Here is a 25817-nt window from a genome sequence, read left to right as displayed (position 1 = left end):
GAGAAAGGACGCAACAACTGCTGCGCCTCTTCGAAGGGACGCAGCACCTGTTGCGCCTCTTCGTGAGGCTGCCGCAGTTCCTGCTTCCTTTCTTCTTCCTTCGTCCTCTGTTAGTTTCGTCTTTTTGTTCTTTCGTCATTGTTTGTTCTTATTTCGTTCACATAATAATTTAACATATTATTAATCACTGTTAGTATATAATTCGTCATTAATCTTGACTTAAATCCCTAATAATCCAGTATTTGCGGGTTTTCTTCATTAAAGTCAATCCGGGTTATAGAAGTTCGATTCTTTCATATCGAGTTTCTGGAATTCGATCGTTGATATATTTCCATCTGTTTGGCCATCGTTATTTCTTCATTAATTCGATATATCTAACGTAATTAGTTCACTCATGTCACTAATCAATCTTTCATCCATGTAATTAATTCGTTTACATTAGTCTCATCCATGTTTTATCGTTTTTATGACTCATTCACATGTAATAATGTATTAAATCACTTTCATCCGAGTCAAATATCGTAATCAACCATTAAATTCACCCACAAATATTAACAATTTGCAGTTCCGGCTTCACAGCTAGAACTCAGCCTTGGAACAGACGCAGCAACTGCTGCGCCTCTTCCAAAGGGCGCCTGTTCCAGGTTGATTTCTGTCCCTGAACGTCCGTTCTGCCTTGACCTAGTTTAATTAGTTTATGTATTTAATTAATCGTCTTTCGTATTATCATTAATTCTTGTTTGTTAATCCCTTTATTCTTTATTTTCTCAAGTTATCCGTTTTAAAGGTATTTTCGACATAAATCGACCTAATCCAATGTAATTATTGTAATTTTCCATTATTGTATTATTTATCCCATTTGTATGATTTATTTACGTGCTCTCACATAAATCAATCTTAAATCCCAACTTCAACATCAATTGTATGATTAAACTACTTGTTTCACCGACTTAGTCTAATCTCACATGTTAGGATTAAAACTTGGATGTTGCATTGCATGCATATAATCGACAATATATCAAGTATAGACAATTTTCCCTAATCATTAGTAGAGGCCGCTATCGAGGCGGGCGGGATTAGGTGTTCGATCAAAAGAGCTTCCTAATACGTACCCTCACCCCTTACTCCAGATCTCTGTGAACATCCGTGTTCATTGACATCCACGAGAGTCATTCTAGACATATAATGCTAAGGGTAACGATTTCTTAGTGTTCATGTCACTACTTTGTGTCTTAACATGACACGAGGTATTCGAACGATTTCCGATTTTCCACAATAAATTGGTGGCGGCTCCACAAATGCAAACGCTTGTTTTCCAAGCGCCCCCGTGTCCCGTGTCCACATGTGTATGAGTCAAAGTGAAACTGGATTGGATATTTGGAATGTGGGGTTCGGATATAAGAGGCTTTGATGAACAAATCTCTGGAGCTTGATTTTGTGGAGTTAAGGTTTTATGGGATTATGGCTTGTAATATGGCTAGGAAATGGAGTCTCTTGGCTTAATGTAGCCTGGGGACATAAAGGTAGGTTAAAATGACGCGGGATCAAGTTTTCATGTCTTGGCCCTAAAGGGTGGGTATACTTGACGAACTTGAGAGGATTCTCAAAATTCCTAACTATCTCCCTGTAACGATCTCGAGAAGGACTGAGGGTGCTAGCTGACCATCTTCATTGATGTCTTGATTCTATATAGACTCCAGCATTATTCCGTTCAGCATTTTAATTTCATACTCGTTCTTGATTCAGACTCAGATTCTTGGTCTAGAATATATCTTAGCTTCTTGCTCAGATTCTTGATTCAGGTTTTTGAGGATAACTTTGACTTTTGGTATTTGACATTGACTTAATTGATTGAACCTTGTTCTTTTGACTCTTTGTCTTGGATATTGATCTTGGTCATTTCTCTTGATTGAGCCTTTGTTTTTGATCATGGCTCGTATCATCTTGGACTTGCTTGCTACCATGGATTTGGGTCAGCCTAACACCTTTGGTGTGAAACGGGTTGGTCTTAGTAAACAAGGGTTGTTTATTATGGGGAATGGGCTTGCCTTCCGTCATGGATCGTTAACAAGGGAGACGGTCTGGATTCGTCCTAGAATCTCTTGAGATAGGGCCTTTCCTAAACTGGGGTATAGTGAGGTTTCTATTGCCAGACATGGAATAGGTAAGAAATAAACACGGAGTTTCGGGTCCTTTACAACTTGGAATAGAACATCGTTTAGTGTACTCACATCGACTAACATGCGTTGTCATTATTTGTTTTGTTTTTAAAATGTCTCAAATCAATTCTTGTTGTCACAGGAAAAGGGTAAAGGAAGAGATATGTAGAATATGTGAATCGAAAATTGTACTTTTATTGAAATGAATAATAAATGTATGGACTCGATAAGACATGTGACTCGTGGGACGGCCCCCATGTTGTCACTAGGAATGGACACGAAAAAAGATACTAGAACAATTGGGGAAAGAAAGCTTAAGACTCGGACTCGGACCCGGACTTTGACTCGATCTTAGATCTAGACTCGTAATCATCGGCCCACGCTTGAACATCTACTCTTCCGGCAACTGGCTTAGGCATCTGGCTTTGAGTATTCACCCATTTGAGCACCTCGTCCTCATCGTTGGGAACACTGGAAGGATAATAGTCAAGAAAAGTTTCCTGATAAGTGGCATATCCATGAGGATTGCCTAACTTGTCGGTGAGTTAAAGGTTGAGAGGGACAAATTCCCGCTTTCGATCATATCTTGGAACATATGATTGAGCTTATAGCACATCTCAGTATCGTGTCCTTTGCCGCTGTGATACTAGAAATAGACGTTCTCATCCCAGAATTTAGATCTCTTTTCTGGATCTGGTGTAAGACCAACATGCTTCAACATTCGTCGTTCTATGAGTCTCTGAAGGGTATCGGTGAATGTAATACCAATGTTGGTAAGTTTCCTAGAGGGTGCATCCTTCTTGTCGAAAGCCTTTGTAAATGACCTTAGAGAATTGTTAGGTTTCTTTGATGAAGGCTCCATGAGGTTGCCTTTGTTGATTCTGATTCTTGGATGAGAAGAACCAGGAATAGATCACTCACTTATTGCTTTCTCCTTGGGACTGTCAAGTTGAGGGTTTATCTGGACACTTTTCATCTTGAGAGGTTGGGCATCAAACTTCTTACCCATTTCAGCAAACTGGTTCTCCATATTGGAAAGTCGAGAGCTTAGGCTATCAATGGCTCCTACTATCTTGGAAAATTTATTATTGAAGGCAATGGAAAGCATGAGCATTCCACTTTGGATATCGTCATCTTCAAGGACATTGATCTCTTCACTATCATGAGGAGCGAGGAGGTGAGAACAGTCTAGGAATGATTCTTCATGGTCATGTTTAATGATATTAGACCCAAGAGGGTCGGTCTTCTTGGATTGCTTGACGGAAGGTGGCACATGAAGCTTGCCATCCTCGATCATATCCTGAATAATATGCTTTAGACAAAATCATTCCTCCGTATCATGTCCCCTACCTCGATGGTACTGACAATATGAATTGCCCTTCCACCTAGGGAATATCTTTTGAGGATCTGAGGTTGGACCAATTGGATGAAGTTTGCCCTGGGAAATCAGTCTTTGTAAAGCTACTTCATATGTGGTTCCGAGGTTAACGAATTCCCTAGGAGATCGTCCCGACCTTCTGGGTGGAGTTTCCAAGAGGTTGACTCTCTTGTCTTCATTGGCCTTCTTAGGTGGGTGGGTTGTGTTGAAGCTATGACCTGGCATTGGGGTACGAGAAGATGGTAAAGGTTTCATCATGTCTATCTGGTTTTCCATATTGATGACACGAGTGCTCAAGTCTTCGACGCTGGCCCGAAGCTTAATGACTGCAGTACTTAGTCCCTCGACGACGACAGATAAACGCTCTTGAACATTTTCATTGGAAATTGCAGAATTCCTACCGAGAAGAAAATGACGCACGTTACAACTTCATTTGACATGGGATTACGCATACTAAGGCGACAAACAAAGGATATACGACGAGATGAGATGACTAGACTCTTGACTTGTGAAATCATGAAATGTCATGAGCGACTTCTCGTGTTTGGACTTATGGTGTTTGACTTTGACCTCAGACTCGAGTGTTGACTTTGACAGAGTGACCCTCATATGATTGACCTTATTAACGGGATTGATGTGTTGATTCAAGACTCGGGTATAAGTGTAGATACCTGAGGTGTGCTTATAGGCGTTAAGAAGACGGCTGCAGTTTAGACCCAAATGTGAGGCCCTTTGAGACTCGTGTGTTGAGCCTCGGAACGTATGATTCGAGGTGTCGAAAATGTTTAGATCCTAACTGAATTTGGGGTAGGGGTTCCAAAATGACGGCTTGACGCCTTAGGACTTGACTTGAATTTTGAAATGACCCAAAATGTAAAGGAAGACGGGTTTATAACTCGATAGAGTTCTGACTAGGACATAGTTGAACTTTGACTCTAACTTAGCCCAATTTTTTTTTTTTGATAAAATGTAAGTATATATCAAAAGAAAAGGTCAACCATACAAGGACACGAGTCATTCCGTCAAAAATGACAGTCTAACCCATCCCCAACCAAACTCACACCACAGCCCACTATAAGTGGCCCCAAAAACATCAGAAACATTATCCCTTACAACAAAATCAGATTTGGGAAAAAAAAAAGAACCCTAAAAAAACGATCTTCCCTAATCTAGAAACCCTCCAGTTTCCTTCTTCTTCTCCTTTATCTGATACTTTTAACTTTGTAGGAGACTTTGAATCCATTGTTGATCATTAGCTTGAAGTCTGCTGTTATCCATCCTCTTCATTCTCAGACGAACATCCGCAATAATCTGAAGAGCAAGCTTCTGAGGATGCAACAAAGTCAGATCATGTCTACTGAGGTTTCGTTGTCGCCAAATATGATACACGCACGCATTAAGAGTGGCGTTGATGATGTCCTTCTGAATTCTGGTCCCTGTCTTCTCAAGTCGCCACCGAAGAACACCCCTGATCGGTAGCCTGATATCCATCCAATCCCCGACTTGAAAAATGATGGATTTACTGTAACGGCAATCAAAGAAAAGGTGGTCTATGCTCTCTGAACTCATCCCACAAATACAGCAGGTATCATCTTCACTTATGTTAAGCTTAAAGAGTTTATCTTTCGTGTTCATATTGCCGTGATGATTTGAATTTACATGTTTACATTTACATGGTTGGAAAATGTTTTGGTTTAAAGTGTTTTTCTTTTTTTTTCTTTTCTTTTTTTTTACGCTTTTTTTTGTTGTTTTTTTTTGTTTTTACGTTTTTTGAAATGGGTTTGGGGCCCGAAGTTTGACTTGACAATTGGAGAGAGTTTCGGCTCATTTTGCGCTAATTTGGGCCATTTATCGAAAATATTTACATTTTGAAAGGGTTTCTTTTTTTTTTTTTTACAAAATTCATCATGGTTTTGTTTAGAAAATGGTGATCATATATGAGACAAGCATTCAAACAGGCATTATAACGGTATGCTGAGTGCATTTAAAAGGGTTTTGGTTTAAAGAGTGGGTTGCCATACCGAACAATCAAACCCGGGGTCTGTGGAGAGGCTCGTACCAAACAGGAGTAAGGCCGATTCCTAGTCCATTCCCTCGAGTAGTGAAATCCCTTGATACAAACAGGAGTAAGCATCATGGTATGGTTGACGTCAATCGCTATCCATCCTTAGGCCCAGATAAGAATTTGGAACGTCCAGATGGGACGATTGGTCGAATGGGTTGGATTGAGCCTAGGAAGGCCGACTAAAACGATCTAGGAAGATCGAGTTATGAAAACCGACAATTGTCTCATATAAACTATTCCCTAACCTTGTTCAAGTTTCACCCTTGGCAACACGTAAGTGTATTACTCCCCAGCGGAGTCGCCAAACTGTGGACATGGGCCACGGGGGCGCTTGGGAACAAGCGTTTGCATTTGTGGAGTCGCCACCAATTTTTATGGGAAATTGGAACCGTTCGAATACCTCACGTCATGTCAAGACACAAAGTAATGAAATAGACACCAAGAACTCGTTACCCTTAGCATTCTATGTCTAGAATGACTCTCGTGGATGCCAATGAATACGGATGTTCACAGAGATCTGGAGTAAGGGGTGAGGGTACGTATTAAGAAGCTCTTTTGATCGAACACCTAATCCCTCCCGCCTCGATAGCGGCCTCTACTAATAATTAGGGAAGTCATCTATACTTTATATGTTGTCGGTTATATGCATGCAATGCAACATCCAATAAATTAGTCCTAGCATGTGAGAATTAACTAAGTCGGTGAACATGCAATTTAGCACTCATTAATGTCGAAGTAAGGATTTAAGGTTGATTACATGTGAAAACATACAAACAAACGATAATAAAGAATACGAGAAAATACAATAATTGAAAATTACAATGATTTGATTGATTTACGTCGAAAATACATTTAAAACGGATATTTTGAGAAAAGAAAAGAAAAGAGAAAATAAATTAACGAACAGATTAGAAATGATAATACGTGTAACAGTTGATTAATACGTAAACTAATAAGTTAGGTCAAAGCAACAACGTAAGTTCAGAGACAAAGCTCAACCCGGAACAGGCGCAGCAGAGCTGCGTCCCTTGGAAGAGGCGCAGTGGTTACTGCGCCTGTTCCTGAGGTGAGTTCTAGTTGTGAAGCCGGAACTGCATATCGTTAATGTTCGTTGGTGAATTTATGCTCGATTATTGATATTTGACTCGGATAGAAGTGATTTAATGGATTATTTACATATGAAATGGTCATAAAAACAGCAAAAGACGGACTCAAATTAATTAGAATGAATTAAGGACTACTTATAAGATTAATTACAAATTAAGTACAAACTAAGTTTATTAAAACAAACTGATTAGGTTTAATAATGTCAAACTATTGATGATGATGACGATAAACAGATAAAAATATAACAAAGATTGAATCCCAGAGACTTGATATGGATGAATCGAATCTCTAAAACCCGGATTTAATTTAATGACGAAACCTGCAAATATTGATTACTTGGGATTCAAGTCGGAAATTAAAAGCGGTAAATTACGAATTATGTATTAAAATTATCATGCGGATGAAATAAGAAACACACAAGAAAAGACGAAGTAAAATAAATGACTCAACAGAGGATGAAGGACAAAGAAGGAAAACAGGAATTGCGGCAGCCTTAGGAAGAGGCGCAACAGATGCTGCGGTTCTTCGAAGAGGCGCAGCAGTTGCTGTGTTCCTTCTCGACATCAGTCTCCCGTTAATCCGTAAAAGGGTTTGAATAAAAGGTTTTATGAATCGGTTTTAAACACGCTTTCGACGTAAATCTTACAATGATTAGTACAATAATAAAATACAATAATAAAAGATGAGATTAACACCCTCAGACTTACATGTTTGACGAAATGAGATTAACTAAGTTAACGATTAGTGATTGCTCGACTCGAATGTACGACGAAAGTGCCCTCGTAAGAGCAATTAAACTAAATTGATTAAGTTGATTGCGTGGAGTTGGTCAAATTGGTCGGTCATGCAAAACGAGGCTGGTACTCAGAAGGATCCGAGCTTACGTGGTCGAAAGTTCAAGCACGTAGACGCCAATAAGCAAAGAGCGCGGTCTTAGAATGCAAAGGGAGAAGAAAGGGGCAGACACTCGCGTGAAAAATATGAGGAACGAAGGCTCCTATTTATACTAATCACAAGGAGGAATTAGGGTTTTGGTAAAACTTTGGAAGTAAATCTCGAAAAGATCTTAAAATACGCAGAAAGGAGCTGGGGAAGAGACGCATCAACCACTGCGCTCTTGGAAGAGGCGCTATAACAACCTGACCCACCACGGTCGTAACACAACCCAATAAGATGGGATATGTACCTTTGGGCCCATTACTTGTCCTCACTTAAGCCCAAATGCACAAGACCTTGTTACTAAGTGGTGGGTGGAATCCCTTATAAACATATCACAACCTCCTCAATTCCCCGATGTGGGACAACCTTACTCTCAATAACTTGGGGTGTTACAGGCGCAACAGGTGCTGCGTCCTTTCCCCAGAGGTTTCCTCCTGCGGAAGAAAGATTTTCCGCGTTTTTATTATGGAATTGCGGTTGATCTCAATTTCCTTATTATTTAAAATATAATTTCGGAAAATACTTTGCCAAAAGATTAAAAGATTGAAATATGGAATAGAAATATCCGAAACATTCCAGAATATTCTGACTCGGCATTTTAAACGGTTATTAGAAAATGAAGACGGTTTTTGACCCGGACTCCAAATGTACTCTAATTCCTGTCAAAACGACCGCAACGGTGCGTAGACGACGACCGAGGGGTAGACACAAGTATTTGAGCTATCACTTGACGATAAACTTACGAATTGTCATAAATCGTTTCGTGTACCAAACATGCGGCCCAATCATCACCGGGTGGCTTGCGAGAGGTGCAGAAATGAGGTATCTACAGCAGTAATTATGAAAACCCTCAAGAAGAGAAAAATAAAGTTCAGTCAGCAGAATCAACTAAGTGTACGCTTTCAAACAACTTTTTCTGGTCATCATGATATTCCTCTATTGAGTCTATTCCTCTTCTAAAAGCACGACAAAATTGCATGAGTTAGTCGATTAATAGTTGAGGACGAGTGCTTTTATTGGTTGGGGTTAGAATCAAGCCCCTAATATGACCTGCATATACGATTATTATTTCAATTATCTAATTGGTTGGAGCACGTTCTTTTAATTATATCGTCTAAATATTTATCTCTTTGAAATATTTTTTTTTCATATTTGGTATGCACTAACTATTTTTCTTAATTTATTTCCTTATGGAAATAATGGACAAGGAAGCCCCCACGAGCAAAAATGACCTTTGTAAGAAACCCAAACGTAAAGGGAGAGGTGCAACAACCGGTATAAAGACCAAAAAACAAGATAAAGGGCCTAAGGGTATTGATTTTGATGAGTACGATAGGCCTTTTGGAGCATGGAGGCTAGATTTTGTTAGAGATATTGGTCAAATCGCCCGAAATAATATCAAGATCACATATGTGGATTGGTTTAAAGTACCTGAGGGAATTAAAGATTCAATTTGGCAAGACATAAAGGTTCTAAATTTTTTATTATTGATTATGGACGGTTGGTTGAGCATTTTGGTTTCTGTCTCTGATTAGCATCTGGAAATCAAATTATGCTAGTTATTTTGCCACATTGCCTCGTCTTTTTTTTTGCCATTATGATTAATTAGGGCCATATGCTAACCAAATGATGTGATGTTCATTATGCTCATATGTGATGAGCCTTTGAGGTTCTGGTATAAGGTTGTTGTTGATGCACCGTAGTGTTAGTTTACGCTTTTTACTTTGACAAAGATAATATTGTCTGATCTGACTTTTCTTGATTTTTTTATTGAGAAATAGCTGCTACTGTCCTTGACATCAAAAGTCAGTTGTTAACATTAGAAGCCATAGTTTGATGTTTTAATATTTTTGAGTTAAATGAAACTTTTCTACCATGTTTATGAATTATTTTTATAGACCAATTGGAACTTCAAAGATGATGTGATGCGTAAGAAGGTTTTAAGCAACGTGGGCATGAGTTGGAGGTTGTTTAAGACAACCTTGACTACTTATTTTATCTATAAAACTAGAAAACAGAGGAGAGAAGTACCTTTAGATGATCCTTTGACTCTTTATAAAGGAATAACACCAGATGATTGGAAGGAGTTTGTGAAACAGCGAATGGATGAGAAATTTAAGGTGAATTATTTTATTGTTTGTTAATGATATTCAGCTATCTCTTTCTTTCAAGTTTATTACTAATAAAAAATATCATATATAATTAAAATGCAGGAAAAAAGTAGAAAAGCACGGGAATCCCAAAAGCATAATGTGCATAAACATTTTATGGGAAGAGCTGGCTATATGGGTAAGTTGGAGGGTTGGTATCAAGAAGAATTAAATAATGCCTTGGCTAATGATCTTGATGCCGATCCTAAAACTACCGAGAAAGATGTTATGAAACGTTTTGAGGATCAGGGTTATTTGTGGATCAAGGGACATACCCCTTCATCTAAGGACCTTTCGTCGCAAACGGAAGATTTGATAAGTTAAATTGTAAGTGACTAACTATTTCTTTACGTTTTGAGTAGTATTTGTTGTCCAGTGTCTTATGTAGTGTATGAGTTCAACTTATCAACATTTTATGAGAAGATAGAGGAAATCAGGAGAGTAAAGAACTTAACTTTGAGCAGCTGACACTTTTGAAAATGAGATTTGGTTTTGAGCTAGTGTCTTGTGTTTTTGTTGATTAAATTGGTTGGATTTATTGTCTGGATGGCTAGGATACTGAATAATGAGCTATGTGAAACCAGAAATGCACAACCGTCGTTCAACCTAGGTTACAAGTAGGTTAGCATAACTGATGGAGTCGTTGAGTAATAATACTTACAGTACAAAATCTGTAAAAGCATTTGTAAGCCGAAACTTTGTAGTAATTTAATCGCTTTCTGGCATGCTAGAGTTACATTTTTTTCGTCTCCCTGTTATAACATCAGAAGCACTGCAGCATTGCACATGCACACTTAGATATTCAAGTAATCAAGTGTATCAGTCTTGAAATATCTAAAAATAGACATTGTTGCACCCAAAGTAGAGTCAAATGCCATGGAGTCCATACACCAGGTGCCCCATATCCAAATATTACAATTGTCATTTAATTGTTTATAGAATTTATGTTGCCTTATTTCAGGACCTCTATATGATGTTAGTTTCATTCAAAAAAAGAATTTTGATTCCATTATTGTTCAAATAGTTACTGGATAAAGCTACTGTCATGAAACATAGGTTTATTGTGAACCCATAAATTCTTGTATGTCGCGGTCTAGACTCTTAGAATATACCCCCCCCCGTCCCATTAATTTATTTACCGTTTCTATTCATTGTGAAGGGTATTTTAATCAAAGGTAACAAATGATTGAGACGGAGGGAGTATTATTCTAAGACTAGTTTACTTGGATTTAAATGACCTCCTATTTGTTCCCTAGTAATCCTTCAATCCGAGAGTCACCTTTCACCTGTAACTCTTTTTGTGATGTAAGTCATTGTTCTATACTTCTAATACTGATAGTAATGCTATATATTTAGTAAACAGTTTTACTCCATTGATGATTGTTATAAAGCTTACGGTACGGTAATCCTTTTTACTTTAAATTGTAAAACAAAGTTACACTTATTAATCGTAAGATTGTCTTATAGAAAAATTATCGTTCCTAATATTTTCATTGGTCTACTGTGACTAATTTGCTTAATAAGCTGGCATTGGCAATTTGGCATAATGATTGTTTAATACACTTCATATGTGGGGAAGATGTGCTGATTAACTTTTACTGCATTGTTAATGAAGGGCCAATGCACCCTTCAGTCAGTATCCATTATATCATGGATGGATTATGTGAGCGAATTCACGGCTCGGACAAGAGCTATTGTTTTGGTACAACCTAAAGATGCATTTGGCAATGACATTCCTTCTACCAATGATGAACTTAATTCTATTTTATTTAATCTTACTGCCTTCTATAAAAAAAGTGATATTTAAAAGAGAGCAATTATTAATTTACTCTTATTTCTATTTTATTTAGTTAACTTTGCAAGTCTACTAAAGACACGGTTAATCCAAAAAAGATAAAGTCGTCTGGTGGTGGTAGCAAGGAGGTTCAGGTTGCTCATGCGGTAATGAATCTCTTGCTAGTTGGTTCTTAAAACTTATAATTTTCCTTATTTGGTTTTTAAAACTTATAATTTTAAGGTGAAGTCAACAAAGAACAAAAGGAGGCCTCTAAATAAGGACGAGTTAAGTCGTTTGGATTCCTACTGTCAGAGATTGGAAGACATGATCTGTTCTGCTATTTCGGGAAAATATTCATTGTTTACTATAGAGATTATTGAGTTAGTTTATTCAGACGAAAGTACGATTAAGCTGATAATCGTGTTTGATGATATTAGGGAGATGCTTAGATATGAATGGTTAAATATATCCATACTTCAACTTTGGGGAAGGTATCACTTTTCTCATAATATTTCAATTAAATCTTTCTTTACAAATGTGTATATATTTATATACTTAAATTTTATTCTCATTATAATAATGTAGTTTCTTATATGATTATGGGACACAATGTGGAGTGACGGAAAAACTAGTTGGTTTTTTGTGTCCCGATAGACTTTGCACATATATGCATTCTTCGGTTGAGATGGAGAGATACTTAACTGAGGCTTTAAAGAAGCAACAAGATAAGAGATATGTGATGGGTGCTTTTTTTAGGCGTGAATATTGCAATTTCTTTTCTTGCATTTCATCAATTTTTTTTCCTTTACATATTTTTTCTTACCTTATTAAAGGATTTATAAGTTTTGTTATTTGATATAGCTCACATTGGATGTTGGTTGTATTTTGTCTTCGATAATATTGCATATATTTTTGACTCGGATAAAGCGACAAAAAAGACATGGCAAATAAAAAGTTGCTTATCATAGTAAGTTCAATCGATTAACCACAATAAATTATAGTTATATTATGTATGAATGTCGATAATATGATTACACTTCATGTATTTAATTAATTTCAGGGCTTGGAAAAGGTATTCTTTTAGGGCGGGAACGCATGATGTTAAAAAAAAATGAACTCCAGATAAAAATGATTGAGGTATGAAGTTTTCCTTAGAAATTCAATTACCCAACTACTACCACCCCACCTCCTATTTTTGTTTTACGCGTGATATGTTAAAAAATGAACTACTTATGGATAGACTCTCTTGAAGCAGAGGTCTGGTGATGCTATTTAGCGATACTTACCGATGTAGGTTTTTACGATTAGTTGTTTTGCCTCGATCAAAATCTTGCCCTTTTTTGTGCATTTTGACTTGTATGGAGTGTATTGCTTTATACGAAAACTTGTTAACTTGTGACTATAACACGTACTACGTCATTTTATTTAATTATTATAATTATAATTTATTACCTTATGAATGTAGTATATTTGGCTTAGATTATATGAGCTCGGAGTCTTTACTTAACTCTTATTTTTCTATAAATATAGTGCCCTCAACAGCCAGGGAATTATGAGTGTGGTTATTATGTTATGAAGTGGATATATATATGATATTACCGTACGCTACGCATTATTGGAGGACGACATAGAAAAAGGTACTTGTTTTATTCTCTCAAACTGTATTTTTGATTTCCCAAACTCCCAGCCCTAAAATTTTACGTTACCTGAGTTTATATATGTGTTAAGCGATAAGGGGTTATTCATTCATTGTTTTGAAAGTTAATATTCCCACATTTCACAAACTCATATTGTTTGTATTTTTTTTTTTAAATTGCCTATATTTTCCTAAGCCTCCGTCTTTTATGTAGTGTGTTTCTGGTGCGGAAATGACAATTGAACAAATGAATGAGGTTCGAGAGCTTTGGTCGCTTTATTGTGTAAAGAACGTCTAATGTATGGTTTGATTCGTAGGAATTCTAACTGAAAACATTTAATATTTGGTATCGTGGCACGCATTTAGTAATGTTTTAACTACTTTTATGAATGGATGGAATTATTGTAATACGTATGATATTTTTTGGTATATAATAAATGGGTGTGTTTGTTTGAATTGTTGGAAGCAAAGCTCATGTTGCTTATTAGCGTATTATATGTATCATTTAGTTGTGGGTGTAAATTATTGAATCTGTATTGCCCTCATGAGTTATAAGAAGTATTAGTATCAGTTTTAGAAGTTTTAATAAACCGATGTTAATGAAATGCATCTTAAAATTAGGTACATCGGTTATTGAGTACAACTGATGTTAATGTAATTATAAGTTACATCGGTTACTAAGTACAACTGATGTAATATCATTAGAAATACATCGGGTTTAATCATAAACGATGTAAAAAAAGATTGATTTACATCGGTTTTGGTCAAGAATCGATGTAATTTATATGCTATTAACATCGATTTTGGTCCAGAACCGATGTAATTTTAAACCATTAACATCGGTTTTAAAACCAATGTTTTGCTTATAAATTCAATAAACAACGCCCCCAAAAGCATCGCACAAAACCGATGTAAATAGGCCTAAATAACCGATGTCAATGTCACTTTTTCTACTAGTGACTACTCACACATGGCTACAACAATGAAAACAAAAGATGAAGGATTCAACATGAAATTAACAAGAAGAGACATTGTGTGAAAGCAATTCAAGTTAACTAAACAAGAATAAGCATGTAAACAAATGAACGGAAGTGAAATTAAGATGAGTATTATACCATCACTAATTAATAAAGGAGCAAACTTGGATTGATGTAAGACCATCTCCAACCATGAGTTTTTCTTCTCCTCATCTCACTCTCTCTTATCACTTCTTACTCATCAACCTCATTATTCCTCAACTTTTCAATTTTACTCCTCCAATCATAATTTACCCTTATTCCTCATCTCAATCTCTTTTATTATTTATCTCTCTTACTTTAACCTATCCCACCGATTAAAATATTGCTCAAATACCCACTTTTTGATACGTGTCATTGTGTTTCAATTAAATGCAAGTTGTAGAAGTATGGTGTGGAATGCAATTTGATGCAAGTGGGCCCTCTTCGCGCAGCGTTTTGTTCCTCTACAAACAGTGGAGCTCTTTCTTCCCCGTTAATATGAGGCCACATCCTCATGGTTGGAAGCCCCACTTTTCACATCCTCAATTTTTCGCTGAGAGTCATCCGCATCGTTGGGGAAGCTCTAAGGAAGATAAATCTCTTCAAATATTCAATTTACAACCCAATAACTAAACGTAAACTAATGGAAAGAGTAGATCTAGCATAAACTAAAGAGTAATTAAGCTATAATTAGGGAAAGATTAGTGCTTTGATTAAGAAAAATTATAATAAACTAAAGATTTCTTTCTAAACAACCCTAGAAATTCTCCCAAACTAAAACTTAAATTTTAATTCTCGGTGTTAGGCTATTTATATGGAGGTCAAAACAAAGCCCAAAAGTTACAAGGTATGCGGATCCGGGCGGGTGAAAATTGATGAATCATTATTATATACATATTTATGTCTTCCCTTAGTTACTTTTGATACGGTTATCGTGCTAGTTTATATTAATTACATGCGTTTTATGCTAGAATGTCGATACTTCCGCTATTCGATGTTTAATGTAGGAATGATGCATTTGTGGAGCAAAGGAATGAAGTGAGCACCGCGGAGTGGGCATGAAGGAATAAACGGAGTATGACACGGGAATCTGAAGAATAAAGGAAGAGAAGTTAAAAAGACAACACAAAGAAAAGAGCTGAACACAGGATGAGTTCTCGATCAAGCCCACGCAGACTCGATCAACTGAGAATGTACTCGATCGAGTACACTCAGGCTCGATCGAGTACACTTTAGTTTCAGGTTTTTTCCGCAATTTCCTTAAGTCAGTTATGTTTTACTATAAATACCCAATTTGCACGCTATGTTATTTTTACGCTTTATTTTACCTAATTATTACGCTACTATACAATAAAATCTCTCTTAAAAACCTTAGTTTAGTTTTATTGCTATTACTTTCGGATCTAGACTTTGTTCATCCTTAATTTACTACGGTATTCATACAATTCTCTTTTAGTATTCGTTATTCATCTGTTATGCCTTCAATTATGTCTTCTATTATTATTGTTGTTGTTATTCTTTCTAGTATGCGTAGTTAAACCTCTAATCTAAGGTGAATTGGGATCTAGGTTGTTAGAAAAGGGTTAATTAATGAATTGATTGTTAAATTGCTCTTGATTGTCGTTCAATTATTGTCTTACATCCAATTAATTAATTACTGATCAGAATTGGTTAATTAGTCTTGCAAATTAGGATTTTCACCGACCGGGTTAAGACTAGTATAGACCTCAATAACTGAATTAGACTGGCTTAATAATAGCGATCGCATGTTAAGTTTAGATCTAAAAAGACATATTAGAATTGACCGATCGTATGACTTTCAACAATATAAATTGCCCAACCAATGAATTAAATCTCACCCTTGGATGACTACCTAGTGAACCTGATCCCTATAGTCTTTTAATATATTTGAATTCGTTTTATTTGCCTCGCAATTAGTTTTAGAAATCAACCAAACCTTCAAGAAGTTGGTTACCTTTAAGACAAATTTAAATATAAATAAACTAGATTAATTACCTCGTCTCCCTGTGGATTCGACCCTTTCTTACTGCTAGCTACTAGTTAGTTGAGAATAAGATTTATTTTGATAGGTCAACGACTGAAAATAACTTTTATCAAAAATGTCGCCCGGTACAAAATATGGCCAAAAATACAAAAACTGGCGAAGGGTGAAATTTTTTCCCGACGGGTGAAATTTCACCAAATGGTAGAAATGCTCAATTGCAGCTCCAAAATGTTTCCTGGCTTTTTCGTCCTTGTTTGACTGCTTTTTCACTTCGTTTGGCTTGATGACTTTGGCTCTTATACTCCGCCTTGTGCCCCACTCTTGTCCTCCTAAGAAAAACGTAAAGCAAAAGGTAGAAAGACCTCGAACTATACTCAAAATACGAGTCGGGAATAAGGGAGTTATTCATACTAGAATGCACTTAAAATAACTACATGTTGCATGAGCCAAGGGGTAAAAAGGGTCTAAGAGTACTAGTAAAATGGAGTTATATCAACATCCCCACACTTAAACCCTTGTTCGCCCTCTAACAAGAAAATGGAATGATACGACCCTTAATCATGAATTAATAGCCAAGAAATTTTATTATAAAATCTGAATCGGGTTTAGCTTCATCCGTAACCCGTTCATCTCACAATTTGGCACTTATGAGGGAAAATGCCTTATTGCAAGGCAAGTAAGGTCTTGCTACAAAATTTTGATTCACCAAGGCACTTAGATACCAAATCAAATATTAGGATGAATCGATCAAAATGAACCAACTTGCCTCATCTAAGTGGGAGGGTTTTGAAACCGAACCAAGAAAGCCTTATAGTGGAGAATACAGTCTTAGAGTCCCTATTGGTCTCAACCCCTTAATGCTAGCTCAAGCAGTCTATAGTAATAATAAAACATGCTCAAGAAACAAATTCAAGGACGAGGAAAAAAGAAGAACTAACGCAACGTGACTCACAAGATTTACAAGACTAATACAAGATTCGACAACAACTAGCCCGAGACTATGGGAAACCTAGAGCAACGATTTCCTCACGGTTTTCGCTCATCACACAATTAAAGAACGAGTAATTATTGTACATAATCGGACCAAATCACTCACCTGCTACAACTCGCGAAAAGGTGCCAGCAATCTAATGTGGTATTCCATCCTATAACCATGTAAGAGATGCAAAAAGATGGTAAATGCACACTTACTTAAGAAAATGGGTTATAACGAGGCTAAGGCAAGGTGAAAGTGGATTGGCGTAAGCACCATTATGGATATGTGGAGTTAAATGCCAAGAAGTTGTCAAAATTCCATTCAAACCCAACCTAATCACAACAAATGAGCAATTGCCGAAATTCAAACATTCTTTGAAAGTCTAACTCACTTGAAAAAATATCATTTTACCCTTATTTAGCAACGCCTTTTTCTACCCCTTTTATGATGTATAAGGGGTGTTACGTTGGCTTTTTCTTCAACAAAAACAACTCATACAAGACTTTTCTCTTCTTTTTCTTTTCATTTTTCTTCTTTTCTTTTTCTTCTTTTATAAAACCTCTTATTCAACACAACTTCACCAAATTAACAAAATTGTTTCAACTCTTTGCAAATTAAGCTCAATTTCTAACAACTTAGGACTCAACCCCCATTCACATGCAGCCAGAAACACTATGACAACTTTCTTGATCAAGTATAGTTATTTCTGGAATGTAGTTCAATGTGTAGGTATGGCAAAGCTAAGGAAAGGCTAAGGCTCAAAGGGGATAAACAAAATTTGCCCTACTCTAAAGGGTAAAAACATAGGTTTATTTGGCAATATGAGAAACATGAAACAAGCAAGTTTGCTTCAAAACACGTGCACAAAAATAAACATCGCTATGATTTAAGGAATGAAAGCCACACTTGTGCGTGGTTATGTAGCACCCCAAGCGAGAAGACCTACTCACAACCTAAGAAAGGGTCGGTTATGGACGGGCCGACCCATATGAGGCTCTAATCTCACCATTTATGTAGTTGTATCAGCCCTAGGTCGAGTTTAGGCTTGGTTTGTCTCTCACAAGGCGGTCGAGACTCGGTGTCTATCACGTTTCCCAAAAAAACAATTATTACTAAGACGTGAGCTGTCAGAAAGGACGAAACACGATGGAGACAAGTATTCTCATTGATGGCTTACATTCTCCGCATTTAGACTTCCTAGACCATTTATTTACAAACAAAATGCAACATATGGAATGCAACTAAACAAACATATACATGCTACGTGAATGCAAATATATACAATCGTGACATGTTTTCTACCTAGCATGAAATGACTAATCCTAATAGCACATCAATTCACACATCTAACAAGTTCCAAAATGAAACATCCTCATCAACATAGGTCCATCCTCCTCAATTATGGCAAAGAAAAGAATGGAAAAGGGAGAAGAGATATGAAAGAGTATACCAAGCGGGTTTTCTAGCTCCCTTGTTTCCGATGCTTCATCTGTGCCTACATGCTTTATTAGATAAAACACCATATATATAATGCATGTTATTCAATTTTTTTTTTGTGTTTTTTGAGTTTTTAAACAAAGGAATGACGTATTTTTGGAATTTTTGTAATTTAAAAATGCACAAATATTTTTGTAATTTTTGTAATTTTTTGAGTATATATTTTCCTCCCAACATTTAAAATTAACATCGTACTCGACGTAACTAATGTAGGGGTAGATGGAGAAATGAAATCAACATATTTTTGCTTTTTCTAAATTTTTCAAAGTTAAAACATGTTTTTGTAATTTTTGATTTTTTGAAGAATAATAACGTACTTTTGGTGCTTTTAAATATAGGAGTTCCCTCCCTACACTTAAAAGCGTACGGAGAAAATTGAAATTAAATGCGTGTTTTTGATTTTTTTTTTTGTTTTTATTAATTTGTTTTATTTATTTTTTGTTTAGGAAAGCAATTGAAGAGTAGAAAATTAAGAACGTGTTTTTGTGATCTTCAATTTTTAAATTTTTATGTCTTTTTATGTAAGGACGCATAAAGAAGTTAGGCTAACAAGACTAAGCTATAAGGTACTAAGTTATACTACACTAAGCTAAAGTACACTAGTTTTGGTTAGCGGGGAGATTTGGATTAAGTGGGAGTTTGGATTTTGAAATGTGGGAGCAATTAACGATTACATCTACTCATTCCTTCAAGAAAATCATTTAAGAACACGGTAAGACCGAACCAAAATCAAGAGATAAACACTAATAAAATGAACACGACCCAAAGTGAGCTAAAAGGAGCAAAGATGGAAGTATACAATGCACAAAGACTTGTCCTTTACTTCTACCCAATGGCCCTATGATGAGGGGCCGGGTTGTCGGAATTTTGTTGATACCCGAATTGGAAGTAGTTGTGTGAATTGAGCCGTATTTGCTCAAATTGGGCGAGGATCACAGCATGGTTACTTTGTAGGGACCCATTATGGCTCCACAATTGGGATTGGTTATAAAGAGCCGTGAAGTGGGTTTGGTAAGAGGGGTTTCTAATCACCCGAATCATTTCATTGTTCACCACCACCATGTCCTAAGTCTCCGCATAACAAGCTTGGTTGGCTCAGGAGATCTCAAGAGCCTCAAGGGAATAATCACAAGCTTTTCTTGTGGTTTAATAGATGTCATGCCATTAAGTTTGGAAATCCGCAATGCCAAAGAAGTTGTAATTTGGTTGGTGTAGTTGGTCATGTTGTTGTGGTGAGTAGTGTTGGTGCGAGGTTGAGGGTTGGTGTTGAGGGGATTGATGTTGAATTTAGGGTTGGATAGGGGTGTGGATTGGCGGGGCCCTCGGCGTAGTCTAATACAGGAAGTGGAGACCCCGACGTTATCATCGACGGTTTGGTTGATTTGGACATCTTCCTCCTCACTGCTTTCCTCTGGGTCGGAGCACTCACTATCCCCATAATCCCATTCTTGTCCCTCATTGGTGTAATTCTTAGTTATCTAATGGCCATTAACTTTCACCAACTCCCCGGTCCTCCTCGGCATCCCGTAATTGACATGATTGGTAAGGGTCACTCATGCGGGATTAGGTAGTTGGATGACTCTTCTAGAGGTCATTTAATAGAATTTTTTGGATAATGGTGGTTATTTAGCAAACTAATTAGGGATTTAGGTTCTATTTCAAACTATTTTGGCCTAATGGGTCCACGTTATCACTTTTATTTTATTTTCGAGTTTTTATGTGAAGCCGCTAAGATCTATATCAACTTGTATCCATACCATTTTTGTAGTACCAACTGCAAATTCTTTTTGTTGGCATGAAATCCGCTAAGAATCTTAGCGTTAAACACAATAACAAATCTATTCTACTAAAGTTGAAGAGTTGCTGGCTTAAAGTATATTTGAAAGATGACAAAATGTAGAGCCGCTAGGGACCTTGGCGGCTTCACATGTTCGGTATTTTTCTAAAACTTGCAGTAGGTACTACAAAATGGTAGGGATACAAGCCGGTAGGGACCTTAAATTAGTGGCTTCACATAAAAACTGGAAATAAAATAAAAGTGATGACGTGGACCCATTGGGCCAAAATAGTTTGAAATTGATGGTAAATCCCTAATTAGTTTGCTAAATAACTTCCATTATTCAAAAAATTCCATTTCATACAAGGCAAACTTCATAAAAGATAAAATAAAAATTGCATAAAAATGGTTTAGCGTGAGAGAGGATGAGAGAGAATCTAGAGAGAGAAATTCCTCTCTAATTATGCGGTGCTTTCTTTCTACGCAAGCAATGGCTCGTACCAGGAAAACAAACAAAAATCCTCAGATTAGCGTCGTTTCTAAGCAAAAAAACACCAAAAATAATCAAAATAATGGACAATCTAGTGATCAAACAAAGATTAAAGGCAAGTCGCATCATCGTCAGTTGGAATTCTCTTCGCAGGAGTTTGATGGAGACTTGGAGTCTATCCTGGAAGAGGAGGAACCTGACCATGAGGAACTGAACCAGGAGGAACATGAGCAGATTAGGGCTACTCCGGTGGTTACCAAGCCTACAATTCAGCTTACGCGTGAAGATGTGGATGGTGAGCTTAAGTTTTGGTCCTCCTCTGTCTTTTTGTTACGTTCTGGGTGCAAACCCTCCTAGTTCTGTCCTTACTGGTTTTGTTAAGAGGGTTTGGTAGGCTCAGGGGATTGATAAGATCTCGTTTATGTCGAATGAGATCTTTTTGGTCCGATTTAAAATGAAAGAACAGCAACAATTTGTCCTTAATAATGGTCATCTACTCTTTGACAATAAACCTGTCATTGTTAATGAGTGGAAACCTGATACGGAGTTGGGTAAGCATGATGTTAAATGTATCCCAATTTGGATGAAACTGTATGATCTGGATGTGAAGTTTTGGGGTCTGACAAGCCTGAAAAAATTGAGTAGTGTAGTGGGTAGGTTCATTCGCTGTGATGAGAATACGCTGCACAAAAATTTTCTAGGGTTTGCCAGGGTCATGATTGAGGTTGAGATTAGACAACAATTTCCTGATCAGATCTTGTTTCTGGATGAGAATGGAAAAAACCAGAAAGCAAGAGTGCAGTATGATTGGTTACCTTTGTCATGCTCCAAATGTAAGGGGTTGGGTCATCTCGTCAAATCGAGGAAAGATGGGGCAAAACCTGTGACACAAAAGGTCTAGAAACCTAGGAAGATGGTTAACAAGCCTCGTGCAAAGAAGTTCAAGCTCCACCAAAAGTAGTCAGAAACCTAGGCAACCTGTTGTTCCCTCCACACCTGTGAGTGTTCTGACAATCAAAACACCTGTGATTGTTTCTAATACTCCAGTAGTGGAGAGCACTATGCCCAGAAGATTGCTTACTAGGTTGCTCAAGCATGGTACAGGGGAAAAGAAAACTTTTACTCCTGGTGGTCTATCGTTTATGGAGTCCTTAACTCAATCTATTCAGAAAACTAGGTTGGGAATTATGGAGAATCGTGTTGTGGAAAAAGGGGAGACTAGTAAGAGTAATGCTCAATATGGGTAGTATTGGTCTCTGGAATGTAAGGGGCATGAATAAGCCTAATAAGCAACAAGAAATAAAACGCTTGTTAGGTAGGAATAATGTAGGTTTATGTGGTTTGTTTGAAACAAAAATAAAAGCAAATAATGGGAATAATGTAAGGAATGTACTATGTGATACTTGGTCAATTTGTACTAATTCTAGCCTGCATCGTGGGGGTAGAATTTGGTTACTTTGGGATCCTAGTCTGTATGATGTTACTGTACTTGACATCCAAGTTCAGTGTATTCACTCAGAAGTTTTTGATAAGGCCAGAAGGAACAGATTTTGGTTTACTGTTGTGTATGGATTGAACAAGCTTGCTGAAAGGGAGCCTTTATGGGCTAGTCTTCGTTCATATTCTGCAAGACTTACAGGGCCTTGGATGGTGGGAGGTGATTTTAATGCTATTTTGGCTGCTAATGAACGAGTTGGAGGGGCTCCTGTCACTAATGCTGAGATGAGACCTCTCCTTTAGGTTACTCAGGATTGTCAATTGTATGATTTGGGTGCAAAGGGTGCTTTTTACACCTGGACAAATAAGCATGAAGTAGGGTCAAAATTTTGCAGCAGATTGGATAGAGTCCTCATCAATGATGAGTGGCTTGCTGACTTCCCTGATAGTTATTCACATTTCTTGCCTGAAGGTGTCTTTGATCATTGCCCTACCATCATTAGGCTTGAAATGGAGAGGCATAGGACTGGGTATTCTTTCAAATATTATAATATGTGGGCCTCTGCACCTGACTATAAGGAGGTTGTGAGAAATGGGTGGAATCAACAGGTTTTTGGTTCTCCTATGTATAAGGTGGCTTGGAAATTGAAAGCCTTAAAGGGTGGTTTTAGAAAATTGAATAGGGAGCAGTTGGGGATATTGAAAACCTCACCCACCTTGCTGAGATTGCCTTGGCTCAATGTCAAGAAGGTCTTAGCAAGGACCCCCTTAATGTGGAGTTGAATCAGGCTGAAAAAATTTATGCATTGGAGGTGGTGAATCTGCAAAAAGCAAGAGATCAATTTTTGAGACAAAAAGCTAAGGTTGATTGGATGCAAATGGGTGACTGTAACTCTGCTTACTTTCATGCCAGTATAAAGAGTAGGAGGTCTAAAAATAGGGTGTTCCAAGTCAAAGATATGAATGGTTTGATGTGTAGTAGTCCTGAGAAGATTCAAAATGCTTTTGAGGACTATTATATATCCCTGCTGGGTACATCCCAAGCAGTTAGACCTATAAACAGAAAGATTGTCCAGCATGGTAACTGTCTCACGCCCGCTCATTGTCTTTGCATCGACGCCTCACATCGGTGCTGAAATAAAGGAGGCCATGTTCTCCATTCCTGGGAACAAGGCTCCTGGCCCAGATGGCTATAGTAGCCAGTTCTTCAAAGACAATTGGGAGATAGTTGGGGGGATATCATTAATGCTGTCCAGAATGTGTTCAGGTCTGGCAAGCTCTTGAAACAGTGCAGTAATACTATTCTCACATTAATTCCTAAGGTTGCTATGCCTGAGTCTGTGTTGCAATTCAGGCTCATTGCCTGCTGCAATACAGTTTATAAGTGTGTCTCTAAAGTGTTGTGTGGAAGAATGGGACAGGTGCTGCCAGATATTATAAGCCAGTCTCAAGGTGCTTTTATTAAAGGGAGAGACATTGTGGGCAACATTCTAATTTGTCAGGATTTAATCAAGCTGTATAAGAGGAAGAGTTGCTCACCCAGAGCAATGATGAAGATTGACCTTCAAAAAGCCTATGATTCAGTGGAATTGGCTTTTGTTGGGGACATGTTAGATGCTTTGGGGTTCCCTATACATATCTGCAAAATTGTGAAAGAGTGCATTTCAACCACCTCTTATTCTATCTCCCTCAATGGGGAGATTTTTGGATTCTTCAAAGGCAAGAGGGGGCTTAGGCAAGGGGATCCCCTCTCCCCTCTGCTGTTTACCATTTGCCTTGAGTATCTGAGTAGAATTCTCTTGGTGGTTCAGAAGCATCACTTGTTTAGATTTCATCCTTTATGTAACAGGATTCAGCTGTCTCATTTATGTTTTGCTGATGATTTAATCTTGTTTTGTAGAGGGGATAGAGGTTCTATTGAGCTACTGATGAATGCTTTTTCTATGTTCTCTAAAGCTACAGGGCTTACCATGAATAAAAGCAAATCTAGTGTTTATTGTAACCGAATGGAGGAACATACTCTCAGGGAAGTTGAATTGATCACTGGCATGAAAAGAGGGACAGTGTCATTCTCTTATCTTGGGGTCACTGTGTCTCCAAAGAGGCTCTCTGTGCAGGACTGTCAATGTTTAATTGATAAAGTGGTGGATAGAATTAGAGGGATGGGATCCAGGAAGCTTTCTTATGCTGGTAGATTGGTGCTTATCAAGGCAGTTCTAAGCACCCTCCATGGCTACTGGTCTAGGATCTTCATTCTTCCAAAAATGGTGATTTCAAAAATAGAAGCTATATGCAGGAGGTATTTGTGGCATGGAGCTGATCAAAAGGAGAGCCCAGCTCTTGGTTCCTGGGCCAACATCTGTCAACCTAGGAAACAAGGGGGATTGGGATTGAAGGATTTTCATGTTTGGAACCTGGCCACGGTGGGAAAGTATGCCTGATGGGTGGCAAACAAGGAAGATCATTTATGGGTAAGATGGGTACATGCTGTATATATCAAATCCTCATCCTGGTGGGAGTATATTCCTGGGTCTGGATGCAGCTGGGCTTGGCGGAAAATATGTCAGGTTAAGCAACTATTGAAACCTTATTTATCTAATTTATCTAGTGGGGAGCATTATACTATAACAGCGGGATATCAATGGCTTAAACCTGCTGTAGGGCAAGTGTCTTGGTATCCTTGGATGCTGAATCAATGGCTGATCCCAAAGCAGCAGTTTATCTGTTGGTTGTTAGCTCAGAGAAGTCTATTAACTCAAGACAGACTACTGAGAATGGGAATTATACAGAGTAACTCTTGTTTTCTGTGTGGGTTGCAGGAGGAAAGTGTGAATCATTTGTTCTTTGAATGTCCTTTCAGTAGACAGTGCAGGGACCTAGTTAGTGACTGGTGCAAGGTTTCCCTTCCCTTGCAAAATTGCATCAACTGGTGGACTGAGTTAAGGCAGGAAGCTGCTTGCAGGAAGAAAGTAATTGCTGTCATTTTGTCTGGTTTGTTGTATCATGTATGGCAGTGTAGGAATAGGTGTCGTGTGGAAGAGTCTGTTGTTAGGCCTTGTGTTGTACTAGCAAGTGTTCAAAGTGATGTTAAAATGCGTCTAGGTCAGTGTGATATTCAAAGTAAGAATACTCTAGCCTTGGAATGGGTGGAGTATCTTAAGGCTTAGATGTGTGATCAATTGGTGTTGGGAGTTTGGCTCCAATAGTTTGCATTGTATGGGACTTTATTGATTTCTAATGAGAAACTTACATTTTCCCAAAAAAAAAACTTCATAAAAGATTCTGATTAGTACCCAACTAGTTTAGATCCCATGCAATATATGCACGGTATTTATAAAAAAATTACTGTTTAGTGTACTCCGTATTATTTATAGATTTTAGATTCATAATTCACATATTTTTTATGTTTTTCATCACTTTATTTTA

At 37.5% G+C, this 25817-nt stretch overlaps 1 protein-coding gene across 1 annotated transcript; it reads left to right on the top strand.

Annotated features, from left to right (window-relative positions):
- Positions 1 to 21408: 21408 nt before the first annotated feature.
- Positions 21409 to 25558, top strand: LOC141589794 (uncharacterized). Its single transcript, XM_074410418.1, has 7 exons — positions 21409 to 21787; positions 22002 to 22197; positions 22382 to 22604; positions 22695 to 23000; positions 23075 to 23471; positions 23769 to 24822; positions 24934 to 25558. Exons 1-7 carry the CDS (start codon positions 21409 to 21411, stop codon positions 25556 to 25558), a joined length of 3180 nt encoding a protein of 1059 aa, XP_074266519.1.
- Positions 25559 to 25817: the final 259 nt, after the last annotated feature.

Source organism: Silene latifolia, chromosome 7, assembly GCF_048544455.1.
Source record: "Silene latifolia isolate original U9 population chromosome 7, ASM4854445v1, whole genome shotgun sequence".
NCBI lineage: Eukaryota > Viridiplantae > Streptophyta > Magnoliopsida > Caryophyllales > Caryophyllaceae > Silene > Silene latifolia.
Note: the sequence above shows the minus strand (reverse complement) of the source record. Positions and strands in the feature narration are given on the sequence as shown.